The sequence below is a fragment of the Stegostoma tigrinum genome, chromosome 26 (assembly GCF_030684315.1).
Source record: "Stegostoma tigrinum isolate sSteTig4 chromosome 26, sSteTig4.hap1, whole genome shotgun sequence".
In the NCBI taxonomy this organism is placed as follows: Eukaryota; Metazoa; Chordata; class Chondrichthyes; order Orectolobiformes; family Stegostomatidae; genus Stegostoma; species Stegostoma tigrinum.
In genome coordinates, this window is record NC_081379.1 from 2,456,110 (window position 1) to 2,472,890 (window position 16,781).

Consider the following 16,781-nt stretch of genomic DNA (forward strand, 5'->3'; position numbering starts at 1 on the left):
TTTTCAAAGTCTTTACATCCATAGAAAGCGAAATAGAATTAATGTTTGTTAAGTGAGTCACTGGACTGGAAATATTGACTGTGCTTTCTCTCTGCAGATGCTGCCAGATCTGTTGAGTTTCTCCAGCATTTTCAGAATCTGCAGGATTTTGCTTTGATTACAGCTAAAAGAGAAACAAGTGAAAGAAATTTGTTAGGGATAATGGGAGCTGTAGATGCTGGAGAATCCAAGATTACAAAGTGTGAAGCTGGATGAACACAGCAGGCCAAGCAGCATCTCAGGAGCACAAAAGCTGACGTTTCGGGCCTAGACCCTTCATCAGGAGCTTTTGTGCTCCTGAGATGCTGCTTGGCCTGCTGTGCTCATCCAGCTTCACACTTTGTTATCAAAGAAATTTGTTAGCTTTCCTGAACATTCACTGATGGCCCATTAGATAGAAAGACTTTCATTTCATTTACAAACATTTGAATTGGTTTTGATGTGCCGTCATTGTTGTAATGTAATAAGTGCAGTGCTCAATTTGCACACAGCGTGATCATTGGATAAATAAACGCAGACTTCCCAGATACAGAGATAATGGGAACTGCAGATGCTGGAGAATCCGAAATAACAATATCATTGGGCTGGGGCTACTGAGTGTGCATCACCCTGATGGCACTGATAACACAGGAGCGGCTGAAATAATAATACCTCATCTTGTTCCCACCCAGTAATCTGATCAGTGAATTATCAGTGCCATGTCGTGGGAAGTTTAGGAAAACACAGCCTGTAGATTTTATTTTATTATTCCTTCATGGGTTGAGGACAATGCTGGCCAGGCCCAGCATTTATTGCCCACCTCGGTTGGGAATTCCTCGGAGCTGCCTTCTCTACATCTCCCATCCCAGGGGAGTGTGTCTGTTTGACTGTTGTCCCATGTGCCGAGTTACAGTGAAAAGTGTTGTTTGCCGGATTGTACCATGCATCTTTGTGTGATGTGCGTATCAGCATTTAGTCAATAAGACAATCAGAGAAAGGAACAGGGGAGGCCATTCAGCCTCCTGAACCTGCTCCACCATTCAATAAATCACGGCTGGTAGAAGGGAAGCGGGCCATTCAGCCCATCAGGTCTGCACTGACCCTCTGAAGAGCATCCCATCCTGCATTTTGTTGGACCATGGGAGGTAGCCGGAGTGCCGGAGGAAACCCCCACAGACACAAGGAGAATATGCACACTCCACACAGACAGTCGCCCGAGGGTTGGATCATTCCCTGGCGCTGTGAGGCAGCAGTGCTAACCACCGAGCCACCACGTGACCTGACGTGGCACTTCTCAGTATCTGTGCCACAATATACATTATTGTGAAAACCCACCTGGGTCGCTAATGACCTTAAGGGAGGGAAATCTGCTGTCTTTACCCAATCTGGCTTACATGTGACTCCAGGCCCACAGTGTAATGTGGTTGACTCTTAACTGCCCTGTGGAATGACCCTGGCAAGCCACTCACTTGGTGGGTAATTAGGGATAGGCTACAATCACTGGCCTTGCCAGAGAAGCCCACGTCCTGGAACAGAATGAAGGGGTAAAGAATTGAGAATACATTGTTGTGACACAGTTAATGAAGAACAAACATCAACATTTCTGATGCAACTGTGCCATTGCAGGCGTAATGAAAACTTTCCAGGAAGCAAATAGTATAACCTTTTGCTCAAGTTGTGAATCATGGGAGGAGTGTGCTCTGGCTGATGTAACTCTTCCTCAGATACTGTAACAGGTCATTATGAATCATTAGGAAAACATCAGCTGGCCTTGTTTACCAGTTTAAACACACAAACCACTGATTAGACAACAAAACTGTGCAGGGGCAGTGGATCAGTGAGGTGTTCTGTACATCTTGTGAGGGCCATGCTCTCCGTCATGCGTTCAGTCCATAAGCGCATGCATTTCGCCTGCCCCTATCATGACCTTCTTCCGAGGTGCTTTACCTCAAAGAAAATAATTTTAATTTTCTTTAGTTGCCATGACTGTTGTAGAAAGTGGAGCAGCTGACTTTCAGAAAGAAAGACACCCATAAACATCAATGTGAGACATTTTGGATTTCTGTTACCCAATTGTGCATTTCTGATTTTTGGTCTGCACTGGCCCAGCTCTCGATGTAAAATAATGCCCTCACACTCCTGATTGGTTTGCCCTAGATATTTTCCAACTAACCTGTTCATAAGTGTTATGAAATAATTCCAGAGTAGGTGAGGCATACGTACGGACCTCCCTGCCCAGAGATAGGGACACTGCCACTGCGCCACAACAGCCCCCTCTACCCACCGAGCAAATCTTTCTAAATGTTTAAACAAGCTGAATCAATTACCTTATGGTCTGTAGCTACACCCCCATCGACTGCAGCGGTTCAAGAAGACAGCTCACCACCACCTTCTCAAGGAGGCAACTAGGGACAGACAATAAATGCTGGGCCAGCTAGTGATGCCCATGTCCCAGGAATGAATCTTTGTCAAAACACAATCATCCCATCACTTGGTAAATTCAAGGGAATACACTCCAAATTTACCTAACCCGTTAATTTGACACTTTTTGAACTTGTGTAATCTCTGGGTGGTATTGAGCTTCATTCCCTCCAGGACTCAAAGGCCTTAGATACTGGACACTGTTTGACTTCTCACAACTTACAGTCGACAGTTTTTGGTTGGAGTAGAGTAAAGAGGGTGAACAAAGTTAGGATGACCGCCATCAAAATGAATGGCAGTGCAGGCTCAAAGGGGCCAAATGGCCTGCTCTTGCTGCAGTTGGTCCTTTCAATGTTGTAACTAGGCTCCCATGTATTAAACTCCTCTTCCATCCACCCCATTTCTACGTCCACAACTAAACAATTTTTCTGAAGAAATCGGGATTATCAGTGTGTTTTTGCTCAATTCTAACTTTCAACTATTCAATCCAGAGATGAGGAGGTTTGTTTTATGAAGAGAGATTGAGCAGTTTAGGCCTGTACGCACTAGAGTTTAGAAAAACAAGAGGAGATCTAATTGAGGCGAATAAGATGCTAAAGAATATTGACAAAGTAGGCGTAGAGAGTACGTTTCCTCGTGTGGAACAAGCTGGAACGAGAGACTATAGCTTTAGGATAAGGAGAGGCAGATCTAAAACAGAGATGGGGACAAATTAATTCTCTCAAAGGGTCATGAACGTGCAGAATTCATTAGCCCAGAGTGCAAGTAAAATGGAGGAGGAGATACCCAGGTATTTAATCGATAATGGTTTGCAGGGTTATAGGGAATGAGAAAGAAAGTGAAGTTGAGGCCGACACAAGATCAACCATGATCGTATTACATGTTGGAGCAGGCTCGAGGGGCTGAATAGCCCACTCCTGCTCCTAGTTCTTAAGTTTTTCATGATCTTAACTCTTGTCTGGCCTTTGGTCACCAGGCCCCAGAAGTCATCATGTCCCAACATTACGATGCTAAGGCCGACCTGTGGAGTATTGGAACTATTGTATACCAGTGCCTGACTGGCAAAGCCCCTTTCCAGGTAAGGCCCCCTCCCACTCCTCACCACCACCTTTGTTTTGTTGGACACATGGGCCTGGGCTCAAGTTGCCGACTCCTGGATTGGCCTGGAGCGTCTAGAAATCAAATGTTAATCCAAGGGGTGTTGCTACACAGGGAGAAAATCTGAAAGGCGCATTAAAAATATCTCCTTCCAAAAAGATTCCTTGTACACTTTTTGCTTCGAAATTCCGAAAATATTGCTGGCACACTAACGCTGTTTGTTGAACAGTCAAGAGTCATCCAACCAGGTAACAAAGAGGCCATTGACCCTCTAATTGGTTGGGAAGGTGACGATGGACAGGTTGGAGAACCAGTCATTTGTGAGGCCAGGGCAGTTAGACACAGAAGGTAAGGAGTTGATCATCTCCAGGAATATGTTGTAGAAGAGATTGGCAACACCATGGCTGACATTTCAACTGCAAAATGTCCAAAAATGCTTAAAGTATTCACCTGCCTTTTCTATTTCTGAGTGATCAAAGGTTCCCTGAGGCAATACCATGGACTGTAGAGATACAAGTTCTAACACAACCAGTTACGGGCACATTTCCTGGAATGTGGGAGAAAGAAAAACTTGCATTTATGTAGAGCCTTAAGTAGTCTTGCAATGTCCCAGACTACCTTACATTCAAAGAAGTACTTTTTGACTTGTGGTTGCCATGGAATGCAGTTTGCAATTTGTTGTGGTCTTATTTAGATGATTAAAATTTCTTCTTGAACAACAGAGGGAGGAAGTAAGAAAAAGAATCTGTGAACTGCCCACTGATGGCTGAGTTGGAGACAGTAAGGACTGCAGATGCTGGAAGCTAGACTCAATAAATGAGCTGGAGGAGCACAGCAAGCCAGACAGCATCTGGGGATCAGAGAAGCCAACATCTCTATATCGGGGAGACCAAACACAGACTCGGGGACCGGTTTAAAGAGCATCTGAGCTCTACACGCATCAACTAACCCGACCTTCCAGATGCCATCCCCTTTAACTCCCCCTCCCACGCCCGTACTGACATGTCAGAGTGAGGCCAAACATAAACAGGAGGAACTACACCTAATAGAGATAATGGGAACTGCAGATGCTGGAGAATTCCAAGATAATAAAATGTGAGGCTGGATGAACACAGCAGGCCAAGCAGCATCTCAGGAACACAAAAGCTGACGTTTCGGGCCTAGACCCTTCATCAGAGAGGGGGATGGGGAGAGGGAACTGGAATAAATAGGGAGAGAGGGGGAGGCGGACCGAAGATGGAGAGTAAAGAAGATAGGTGGAGAGAGTATAGGTGGGGAGGTAGGGAGGGGATAGGTCAGTCCAGGGAAGACGGCTTCCCTGGACTGACCTATCCCCTCCCTACCTCCCCACCTATACTCTCTCCACCTATCTTCTTTACTCTCCATCTTCGGTCCGCCTCCCCCTCTCTCCCTATTTATTCCAGTTCCCTCTCCCCATCCCCCTCTCTGATGAAGGGTCTAGGCCCGAAACGTCAGCTTTTGTGCTCCTGAGATGCTGCTTGGCCTGCTGTGTTCATCCAGCCTCACATTTTATTATCTTGGAACAACACCTAATACTTCACTTTGGGAGCTTATAGCCCAATGGCCTCAGTATTGACTTCACCAGCTTAAATCTCTCCTCGCCCCCCCCCCCACCCCACCACCCCACAACCTGTCCGTAGTCTGGCTCCCCTATCTGCTCCACCCTTCCCATTAACTGAATGCAATAAGCCTCTACCTGCATTGACCTATCTCCATCTCACCTACCCTCCCTCCAGCCCCACCCCCTCCCTCTTTGCTTCTGGGTTTCCCCCCCCACCCAATTCTGACAAAGGGCTTCAGCCTGAAACGTTGACTTTCCTGATCACTGAGTCTGCTGTTCACTGATATTGCCCATTCCAGTGCCTCTGCTATTAGCACTCCTGATTCTAACAATGTGAGAGGGAGGCAAGAATGAGGCTTTTTTGTGTGAAGTTAAGACCCATGGAATTAGCTTCTGGCTGTATCACTGAGAGAGGAAGTGAAGTAATAGCTCTTGTTCACAGCGAATGTCCTGAAACTTGTTTAGTTTCTCTCTCTCTATGCAAAGAGAGTGATATGACTCAGCCCGAATAGGCCAGCTCTGCGACTTAAAAATATTTTGAAAGCAGCAAACTAAACCGTTTTTCCTTCAGTCAGGGTTCCTGCATTTAATATTCATTTTATTCATTTCGTAAAACTTGCATCAGACAGACTGAGAACTGTTGGAGACTCTCAAAGCAGAAAGATGGGGAAGGGCCATGTTAGAAAAAAAAATCTCATACCCACTAATCATCAGAAAGATCGCGGGTTCAAGCCCCACTCCAGAAACTTGTGCAGAAATCCTAGGGAATACTGAGGGAGCGTTGCCCTGTCAGAGGTGCTGCCTTTCAACTGAGATGTTAAACTGAGACCGCACCTTCCCTTTGGGCTGCATATGATACAGACTGTGTCGTTGGGGTGAATATTGTAAAGGCTGTGTTGTTTTATTTTTCTGCATTTCCAATTGCGAACTGATATGAGAAAAGAACTGCTTTAAAACAAAGGATTGCTGCATTATTTGAGAGATGAAACCTGACACTGTAAGCAGTCCTTACATAGCCCCTTGTTTAAGCTGTGGTTTGCAGAGTCAAGGGGTCGGATGCAGATGGAACCGTAGTTGGTACAGTGGCTAATTGGATCAATGGTGAGGTATCGATGACAAAGGCCTTCTGCCTGGCAACAGCTGTGTGATTGGCTGCCTGGTAACTGAACAGCCTGAGCATGTGTACAAAGGAGAAGTTATTGGATTGCCTCAAGTTCAGAACCTCTCTCTGTTCGCTGCAGTGTAAACCTGAAGGAAGGTTGTTTATTCTTCTTCAGCAGTTGCTGCAAACTGTGACATCAAATGGACAAGTCAGAGAGCTTTTCTTATGTAAAGGCAGACTATTGCTCTTGTAAACCAGCGGAAGCATTACAATCATTTCAGGAACCTCTGAAAGCTGGGAGAGCTGGCCCTGAGGGAGCTGGGTCAGTGTCAAGGACTCTCCATGTGTAAACAAAGCTGGACTTGGTGACAGGATGCCAGCCTCTGTGGAGTTATTTCAGTGCCGACACGAATAAAGCACGCTTCCGAAGAAATTCACCCACAACGGTCATCTTGGAGTTAGGATAAGCATTTCTGCTATCACACCATTATCTGGGAAGCTTGACTCGTTTGGTTTTGCTGTGGAAGCCCAGTATGTGGAAAGAATGTGTAACTTTTCCCAGGCAAATGATGTTGAGGCAGATGTCGCTGTCCCACTCACTACCCACTCCACCCCCACTCTCTCTACACCCGCTTTCCGTCCCACTCACTACCCACTCCACCCCGACTCTCTCTCCACCCGCTTTCTGTCCCACTCACTACCCACTCCACCCCCACTCTCTCTACACCCGCTTTCCGTCCCACTCACTACCCACTCCACCCCCACTCTCTCTCCACCCGCTTTCTGTCCCACTCACTACCCACTCCACCCCCACTCTCTCTACACCCGCTTTCCGTCCCACTCACTACCCACTCCACCCCCACTCTCTCTACACCCGCTTTCTGTCCCACTCACTACCCACTCCACCCCGACTCTCTCTACACCCGCTTTCCGTCCCACTCACTACCCACTCCACCCCCACTCTCTCTACACCCGCTTTCTGTCCCACTCACTACCCACTCCACCCCCACTCTCTCTACACCCGCTTTCCGTCCCACTCACTACCCACTCCACCCCGACTCTCTCTACACCCGCTTTCCGTCCCACTCACTACCCACTCCACCCCCACTCTCTCTACACCCGCTTTCCGTCCCACTCACTACCCACTCCACCCCCACTCTCTCTACACCCGCTTTCTGTCCCACTCACTACCCTCTCACCCGCTTTCTGTCCCACTCACTACCCACTCCACCCCCACTCTCTCTACACCCGCTTTCTGTCCCACTCACTACCCACTCCACCCCCACTCTCTCTCCAGCCGCTTTCTGTCCCACTCACTACCCACTCCACCCCCACTCTCTCTACACCCGCTTTCTGTCCCACTCACTACCCTCTCACCCGCTTTCCGTCCCACTCACTACCCACTCCACCCCCACTCTCTCTACACCCGCTTTCTGTCCCACTCACTACCCTCTCACCCGCTTTCCGTCCCACTCACTACCCACTCCACCCCCACTCTCTCTACACCCGCTTTCTGTCCCACTCACTACCCACTCCACCCCCACTCTCTCTCCCCCTGCTTTCTGTCCCACTCACTACCCACTCCACCCCCACTCTCTCTACACCCGCTTTCTGTCCCACTCACTACCCTCTCACCCGCTTTCCGTCCCACTCACTACCCACTCCACCCCCACTCTCTCTACACCCGCTTTCTGTCCCACTCACTACCCACTCCACCCCCACTCTCTCTCCCCCTGCTTTCTGTCCCACTCACTACCCACTCCACCCCCACTCTCTCTACACCCGCTTTCTGTCCCACTCACTACCCACTCCACCCCCACTCTCTCTCCCCCTGCTTTCTGTCCCACTCACTACCCACTCCACCCCCACTCTCTCTCCCCCTGCTTTCTGTCCCACTCACTACCCACTCCACCCCCACTCTCTCTACACCCGCTTTCTGTCCCACTCACTACCCTCTCACCCGCTTTCCGTCCCACTCACTACCCACTCCACCCCCACTCTCTCTACACCCGCTTTCTGTCCCACTCACTACCCACTCCACCCCCACTCTCTCTCCCCCTGCTTTCTGTCCCACTCACTACCCACTCCACCCCCACTCTCTCTACACCCGCTTTCTGTCCCACTCACTACCCTCTCACCCGCTTTCCGTCCCACTCACTACCCACTCCACCCCCACTCTCTCTACACCCGCTTTCTGTCCCACTCACTACCCACTCCACCCCCACTCTCTCTCCCCCTGCTTTCTGTCCCACTCACTACCCACTCCACCCCCACTCTCTCTACACCCGCTTTCTGTCCCACTCACTACCCTCTCACCCGCTTTCCGTCCCACTCACTACCCACTCCACCCCCACTCTCTCTACACCCGCTTTCTGTCCCACTCACTACCCTCTCACCCGCTTTCCGTCCCACTCACTACCCACTCCACCCCGACTCTCTCTCCACCCGCTTTCTGTCCCACTCACTACCCACTCCACCCCCACTCTCTCTACACCCGCTTTCCGTCCCACTCACTACCCACTCCACCCCCACTCTCTCTCCCCCTGCTTTCTGTCCCACTCACTACCCACTCCACCCCGACTCTCTCTCCACCCACTCTCTGTCCACTGATCATTCTCTGTCTTTTCCTCTAAACCCCTGGCCTAAGACAACCCACTTATTCCAGGTATTATTCCAAACTGCACCTAATTCATTTCCATCCTTAAATAGGGAGACCAGTACTGTATACACTAGTCCAGATGTCGTCACCTTTAATACGCTCCTTAAAAACTCCCTTTCGGTCACCGCTCCCTAATAATCTCCTGCTTTGATTAGGGGGTTGTTATTTTTCCTAACAGCACATCTGTCGTGCACCTCAGAGTGTTCATAACTATGTTAAAGCTGCGATATAAATGCAGCGATGTTTCTGTCAGTGTGAAGAGCGGTGTAAGCTTTCGTGCAGCTGAGGGCCCCGTGTGTTTCTGTTGGATGAAAGTAACTGACATTTTCTGTTCCAGGCCAACAGTCCACAGAACCTTCGGCTACTCTACGAGAAGAACAAAAACCTTGTACCAAAGTAAGCCATGTGTGTTTCTGGATGTTTCCGTGAGCTTGTGTTTGCTATATTTACAAATGCTTCTCCTCACACGTTGCTGGAACTATTCAGTGCCAGTCAGACACAGCTTGGCACTGAACTGCATTCCCACAGGGAACTAGTGCCTTTTGGATGGGATGAGCTAACAGCTTATCAATGTCGAATATTTAGGCTGGAATCTCTATCCTGCGATCACTAGATCACTTTCCGATATCTTAGGCTGTTGGAGGTATATTATCACCAAGTTGAATATTCCAATCCTGTGTACACCCCTACACCCCTCCCCATCCCCATAACCCCCTACACCCCTCCCCATCCCCATAACCCCCTACACCCCTCCCTATCCCTATAGCCCCCCACACCCCTCCCTATCCCTATAGCCCCCCCACACCCCTCCCCATCCCTATAGCCCCCCACACCTCTCCCTATCCCTATTGCCCCCTACACCCCTCCCTATTTCTGTAACCCTCTACACCCCTCCCTATCCCTATAGCCCCCCCACACCCCTCCCCATCCCTATACCCCCACACACCTCCCCATCCCTATAGCCCCCTACACCCCTCCCTATCCCTATACCCCCACACACCTCCCCATCCCTATAGCCTCCTACACCCCTCCCCATCCCTGTAACCCTCTACACCCCTCCCTATTTCTGTAACCCCCTACACCCCTTCCTATCCCTATAACCCCCTACACCCCTCCCCATCCCTATAACCCCCTACACTCCTCCCCATCCCTGTAACCCCCACACTCCTCCCCATCCCTGTAACCCCCTACACTTCTCCCCATCCCTGTAACCCCCACACTCCTCCCCATCCCTGTAACCCCCTACACCTCTCCCCATCCCTGTAGCCCCCTACACCCCTCCCTATTTCTGTAACCCTCTACACCCCTCCCCATCCCTGTAACCCCCTACACCTCTCCTCATCCCTGTAGCCCCCTACACCCCTCCCCATCCCTGTAGCCCCCTACACCCCTCCCCATCCCTGTAACCCCCTACACCCCTCCCCATCCCTGTAGCCCCCTACACCCCTCCCTATCCCTGTAACCCCCTACATCCCTCCCCATCCCTGTAGCCCCCTACACCCCTCCCCATCCCTGTAGCCCCCTACACCCCTCCCCATCCCTGTAGCCCCCACACCCCTCCCCATCCCTATAGCCCCCTACACCCCTCCTCATCCCTATAGCCCCCTACACCCCTCCCTATCCCTATACCCCCACACCCCTCCCCATCCCTATAGCCCCCTACACCCCTCCTCATCCCTATAGCCCCCTACACCCCTCCCTATCCCTATACCCCCACACCCCTCCCCATCCCTGTAGCCCCCACACCCCTCCCCATCCCTATAGCCCCCTACACCCCTCCTCATCCCTATAGCCCCCTACACTCCTCCCTATCCCTATACCCCCACACCCCTCCCCATCCCTGTAGCCCCCCACACACCTCCCCATCCCTATAGCCTCCTACACCCCTCCCCATCCCTGTAACCCTCTACACCCCTCCCCATCCCTGTAACTCCCACACTCCTCCCCATCCCTGTAACCCCCTACATCCCTCCCTATCCCTATAGCCCCCTACACCCCTCCCTATCCCTATAGCCCCCTCCAGGCCGTACACCCCTCCCTATGTCTGTAACACCCTCCAGCCCCTACAGCCCCCCCATCTCTGTAACACCCTCCAGCCCGCACAGCCCTCCCTAAATCTATAAACCACTCTTGCCCCTACACCCCCTCCCTAACTCTGTCACCTCCTCCTGTCCCTACATCCCTCAAACTGAGTGTGTTCCTCCAGCCCCTGCCTTTAGGACATTACCAGGCCTGAAATCCAAGGGGACGGGGTAAATCTTTTTACCCTGCTCCCCAAGGGATACGACTGTGAAACTTCTGTCTCCTCGTCTCGCTGACCTGGAAGATGGGAGCAGGCCACATTGGGAAACTGCAGTCTTAGAGTAGGAGGGGTATGGAGAGTGGAGTGGGAGGGGGTGGGGAATAGGAGGGGTTGGAGAGTGGAGTAGGAAGGGGTGGGGAGTAAAGTGGGAGGAGGTGGGGAAAGGGAGGGGGTGGGGAGTGGAGTAGGAGCGGGTGTGGAGTAGAGTGGGAGGGGGTGGGGAATAGGCAGGGTTGAGGTCTGAAGGATGGGATGGGAGGATGGGTGTAGGGTTGGATGGAGGGTGGGAAGGGGTTGACTGTAACGAGATGATTTCTGATGGAATGTTCTGAGCTACCCATTGCCACTCGACCCTGGGCAGAGGAGGGGGTGATATTGCTGCTCTCTGACCTTTCACTGGACTAAAACTAAAGGGAACCTCGCTGTGACCAGCTGCTGTAGCAGACAGTATAGACAGGAGTCCTCTATCCTTCTGTAAGGCTATCCAATATGTGTCCAAGTCTGATATAGCTCTCCTGAGGAGGTGAGTTACGCACCACAGGATACCACTGCTCTGCACAGTCCATTGATATCCTGCTGCAGTTCATACCCCTGCTGAGTGATAGGACCCTGGTAAATACTGAAGGTTAGAGGGGCCTTAGTGTGACTGTCCACAGGCATAGGGAGATAAGGTGGTTAAGAAGCCATACAGGATACTTAAGTCCATTAGCCAAGGCATAGATTCCCTGCAGTGCAGAAAGATGCCATTTGGCCCACCAGGTCCGCACCTAAGTAACACTCCTAAGAGGAGCATTCCACCCAAACTACCCCCTCCCCCTTATCCATCCTGCACATCACAGGCAATTTAGCATGAACAATCCACCCTAACCTGCACTTCTTTGGACCTTGGGAGGAAACCCACGCAGACATGGGGCGAATGTGCAAACTCCACACGGACAGTCACTCGAGGCTGGGATCGAACCCGGGTCCCTGGCACTGACAGGCAGCAGTGCTAACCACTGAGCCACCGTGCCGCCCCTAGAGCAGGTGGCTATGCTGGAACTGTATAAAACGCTGGTTTGGTCACAGTGGAAGTACTGTGTGCCATTCCGGTCACCACACTGTAAGAAGGATGGGATTGCACTGGAGGGGACGCAGAGGAGATTTATCAGGATACTGCCTGGGCTGGAGCAAGGGTCTGAGCTGTGAGGAGAGATTGGAGAGACTGGGGTTGTTTTCCTCAGAGTAGCAAAGGTTGAGCGTGGGCCTGATAGAGGTGTGTAAGATTATGAGGGGCATAGATAGGATCGATAGGGAGAGACTTACTGCCTTTCGTAGTGAGGTCTTTACCCAGAGGACAGAGATTTAACGCATGGGCTAGAAGGTTAATGGAGATTTGAGGAGAATTTTTTCATCCAGAGGGTGGTGCGAGCCTGAAAGGAATGGTGAATCAGAAACTCTTGTAACATATCAGAAATACTTAGATAATCTCTTGGGTTGCCTTCATCTCCAGGGCTGCGGGATTAATATAATCTCATCTTTATTTGCCAGCATGAATGTGATGGGTCGAGTGGCCTCTTTCTGTGCTGTCAACGACTGTGAGTGTGTAAAATATTTCAACTTGAGAGGTATTTCCAAAACTGGAGTTGATAAATATAAGGCAGTCATTACTAAATCCAGGTGGTTTCAGGATAAACTTATTTCTCTAAAAAATGGTGGGTACGTGAAACTGGCTACCAGACGGGAGTAGTTGAGGTGAATGGTAGGGATTGTCTTCAAGGCAAGCTGGACAAACAGATAAAGGAATGACAGGGTCAGGGACTGGGAGAGATGATGTATGTGTAGGAGGGGACACAGTAGTTTGTGGTTCTGCGTTGTCATTTCCATGGAATTGAAATGTATGTTTCAAGCACAGCCCAGCGATGAATTATGAGATATAAGAGTGAGCTGGCCATTCAGGCCAGAGTTCTTGGGTCACACTGGGGCTTGCATTTGCATCTCATGCCATTTGCTTTATCTCTTGTCAACAGCATTCCGAGAGAGACTTCCAGCCACCTGCGTCACTTACTCCTGGGTCTCCTACTCCGTAACCACAAAGACCGCATGGAATTCAGTAAGTGATCAGCTTTCACTTTCACTGGGTAGGATCAGGAATCACCCATTCACCCCCATCCCCACTTGTTCCAACACTGAGTTAAGATCAATTGCGGCTGATCTCCAACTCAGCTCCACGGTCTTGCCTTATTCCTGTATCCCTTAATTCCTCCGATTTCAAACACCCCTCAATCTCAGAATATGTTACGTAAGGCACATAGTACCTGAAAGGGTTAAATGATGTTGTGAGAGAAGCTCCACCCATCCAGATATATCTTTGGGAGAACTAACCAGTTTGAAGTTCTATGTAGCTGAATGGTAATATGTCTGTATCTTTAACCAGGCTGCTGTGCCATTTCGTGGCTGATCTGATCACCCTCAGTGATCCCTATAACCCTCGATGCCCTTACTGGTTAGAAATCCATCTCAGTGCTGAAAGCTCCCCTCCTCTTCATTTAGGAGTCCTGTTAACTCCTCAGTGACTGAATTCTACAATCAGAGCACAGCTTTTGTGCTCAACACAGTTGGAAGTAAAGCGTTGGCTCCTCTCACACATTCTCTCTGCAGTAACATCTTGCAGCAGTTTTAACGGGAAGCTGATCTGTGATCGTATGGATTTTGACAAAACATTTCCCCAGCACTTTCCCAATGCAGTTGACTTCCTTATCCCCATTGTGTTTCTTTCCACAGGTGAATTTTTTCATCACCCGTTTTTAGATGCCAGTTCTTCCATGAAGAAATGTAAGTGGGGCAGGGGATGACCTGTGCTGGTGGGTCAAGGACATGAAATGACTCAACGTTTTGCTGTAGAGTGTCGGCTGTGCTTCGATTGAGCTGCTGTCCATTTCTAGGCCTCAAGGTCGTCTCGTGTCATTCAGTATCGCCCAATTGTCAGTCCACTGTGGGCACTTCAAATGCCAGTCACACTGAGAACGCAGTGGCACCCCTGGGTGCTGTTGGAGTTGACAAGTGGGGGCACTAACCCTTGTAACAAGAAACAGCTTTAGCAAGTGGTGCTTTTGGAAAGAAAGGATGAGGGAAACTTTTAAAAAATACATTTTGATAGAGCCAGCCATGCACTAAGGGTGTCCCAAAAACATTTCGGAGCTAAAGGCGAACTTTTGGAAAGTAGCCCCTGTGACAATGTAGCAAAATGCAGCAGAAAATTCACACATAGCAAGATCCCATAAGCAGCAATGCGATGGACCAGATATTCTGTACTTGGTGATAACTTTTGAAGACTTTTATTTTTAAATTTCAGTGTTACTGGCTAGGCCAGCAGCTCATTGCCCAGAGGGCAGTTAAAAGTCAACCACATTGCTGTGTGTCTGGAGTCACATGTAGGCCAGACCAGGTAAAGACGAGAGATTTCCTTCCCTAAAGAGCATTAGTGAACCTGATGAGTTTTTCCCCCAGCAATAGTTACATCATTGGACTCTTTAGTTATTGAATTCAAACATTCATCATCTGCTGCAGTAGGATTTGAACCCAGGCCCCCAGAACATTAGCTGGGTCTCTTGATTATTGCTCCAGCAGGAGCACCACTAGACCATCACCTCTCTGTAGCAACGATTGCCAGGTTATGTGCTGAATGTTGTGAATGAAGCTGGGTAACTGCTGTGTGTTTATACAACCGTTTCGATGTTGATGGCAGGTTGGTCACTCACTCCTTTCCTGTTTGCTCGCAGCTGCCCCAGTGCCTATGCCAGTCTATGCCAGCTCAGCCTCCACCAGCTCCTGCACCAGTTCTTCCACCTCCCACCTAGCTTCATCTCCAGTAAGTCAACATGAACCCCCACTGCTCTCCAGCAGAGTGTGGGGGGCTGGGGCGAGGTGTGGGCTAGGAGGGGGTTGTGGGGAGGAATGGGCTGGGGATGGTGATGGAAGGACGGTAGGTGGAAGTTTGGGAAAGAGGTGGTAGTGAGCCTACCTCTGGCATGTGTGCAGGAACCTGAGGCCATGGGCTCAAAGTTGGAGAGGTGAGGAAGTAAAGTCAAAGCACAAGCGTAACAGAGTCTTACGGGGCCTGGACAAGACCAGGATGAAGGTGCATGGGTTTAATCTCCATTTTTGAAAGAACTAAGCGCTTGTATTAGAGATAGTACAACAAAGGCTTGCTAAATTAGTTCCTGGAATCAGACGGCTGGTCTATGACAAGGGGCTGAGAAAATGGGTCATATTCTCCGGGAGTTTACAGGCTGTGGAGGTGATTGCACTGAAACATTCACGCAGCTGGACAGGATGGACATTGATACAATGCTGCTCCCACCCTCTCCCAGTTAGAGAACTGGACCACAGCGGTGGGGGAGGGGGTGGGATCAGGATTAGCGGATAAATTTCTAGGAAGTGAAATGGGGAGAAATGGCTTCACTCGGCTGGTGAAGGGGTTGGGGGGGTGTGGGGGGATGGTCATCATGTATCTGTGCCCAGAGGCTTGTGGATGCTGCTGATCAAGGCCGGGATGAGCAGATGTTTGGTGCCTCAGATTTTTGGTGGATGTGGGGAGTAGGTGGGAAGGTGGAGTTTTGAGCCTAAGTTCAGCCATGATAGTACTGAATGGTGATACAGACTCAATGGGCTGAATGGTCTTCTAATGCTCCTATTTCTGGTGGTTTTATGGCACCTTCCCACCCCGAAAAGTTATTAGTGAACTTGTGATCTTTATGATGCTCTAACACCCTGGGGTGGCTGGGTGGCGTGGTGATCAGCACTGCTGCTGTACAACCTTGAGAACCTCAGTTCAGTTCCACCTGTGGCTGGCTGTCTGTGTGGTGTTTGCGTGTTGTCCCTGTGGTTTCCTCCCACCATCTAAAGATGTACAGGTTAAAGTGGGTTGGCCATGATAAAATGCCCATAGTGTCCAGGGATAGGTGGGTTAGCTGTGGGAAAAGCAGGGGGGTGGGTATGGGTGGGATGTGGTTTGGTATGGGCTGAATGGCCTGGTTCCAAGCTATAGGGGGAATCCTGTGAACTTCACAGGTATATTTACTGAGTCCTACAATACATAAACAGAATGAAAACTCACATTGCCTGGATTAGTGTTCCAGTAATCACCCCATGTCTGTACCTATCACACTGTCAGCAATATCTCCAGGTGCCCCTAGTGTGACAGCTCTTTCCCCTCTCATTATGTTGATATTGGTTGTTCTGGGGATCCACACTGACAGACAACCCCCTGCACCAAGGGTCACTGAAGCGATGTCAGTGTTGATGTGGAAGGTGCCCCCTTTAACAATTTCCTCTCCTTTGTACCCAGTCACTAGCTGATGTACAGCAGCTCTCTGAGAAGGCCCTCGCTTCCCCCACCCAGGAGAGCCCGGCCTTCCTTCAGGTGGATTCAGGTGGCAGCAGCAGCAAGAATTCCTCCTGTGACATCGATGACTTTGTGTTGGTGCCTTACAACACCCCAACACAGTACTCTGGTAAGTCTGCTTTCTGCAAGACCCTCACATTGTTCCCGCTCCGGGGCTAGCACCCTCAAAACTGCGCCCCACTACTCCCAGAGCTGTACCTAATGTTTTTTTTA

The 16,781-nt window shown here is 50.0% G+C and overlaps 1 protein-coding gene across 3 annotated transcripts in view; it reads left to right on the forward strand.

The window, feature by feature from the left end:
• Positions 1-16,781, forward strand: part of ulk1b (unc-51 like autophagy activating kinase 1) — a 104,021-nt gene that overhangs the window by 33,828 nt on the left and 53,412 nt on the right. For all 3 annotated transcript variants that reach the window (XM_059654889.1, XM_059654890.1, XM_059654891.1), the window contains exons 8-13: positions 3,416-3,517; positions 9,218-9,276; positions 13,192-13,274; positions 13,946-13,996; positions 14,944-15,032; positions 16,512-16,677. In XM_059654889.1, coding sequence (XP_059510872.1) covers positions 3,416-3,517; positions 9,218-9,276; positions 13,192-13,274; positions 13,946-13,996; positions 14,944-15,032; positions 16,512-16,677 — 550 coding nt within the window. The remainder of the gene's footprint in view (positions 1-3,415; positions 3,518-9,217; positions 9,277-13,191; positions 13,275-13,945; positions 13,997-14,943; positions 15,033-16,511; positions 16,678-16,781) is intronic.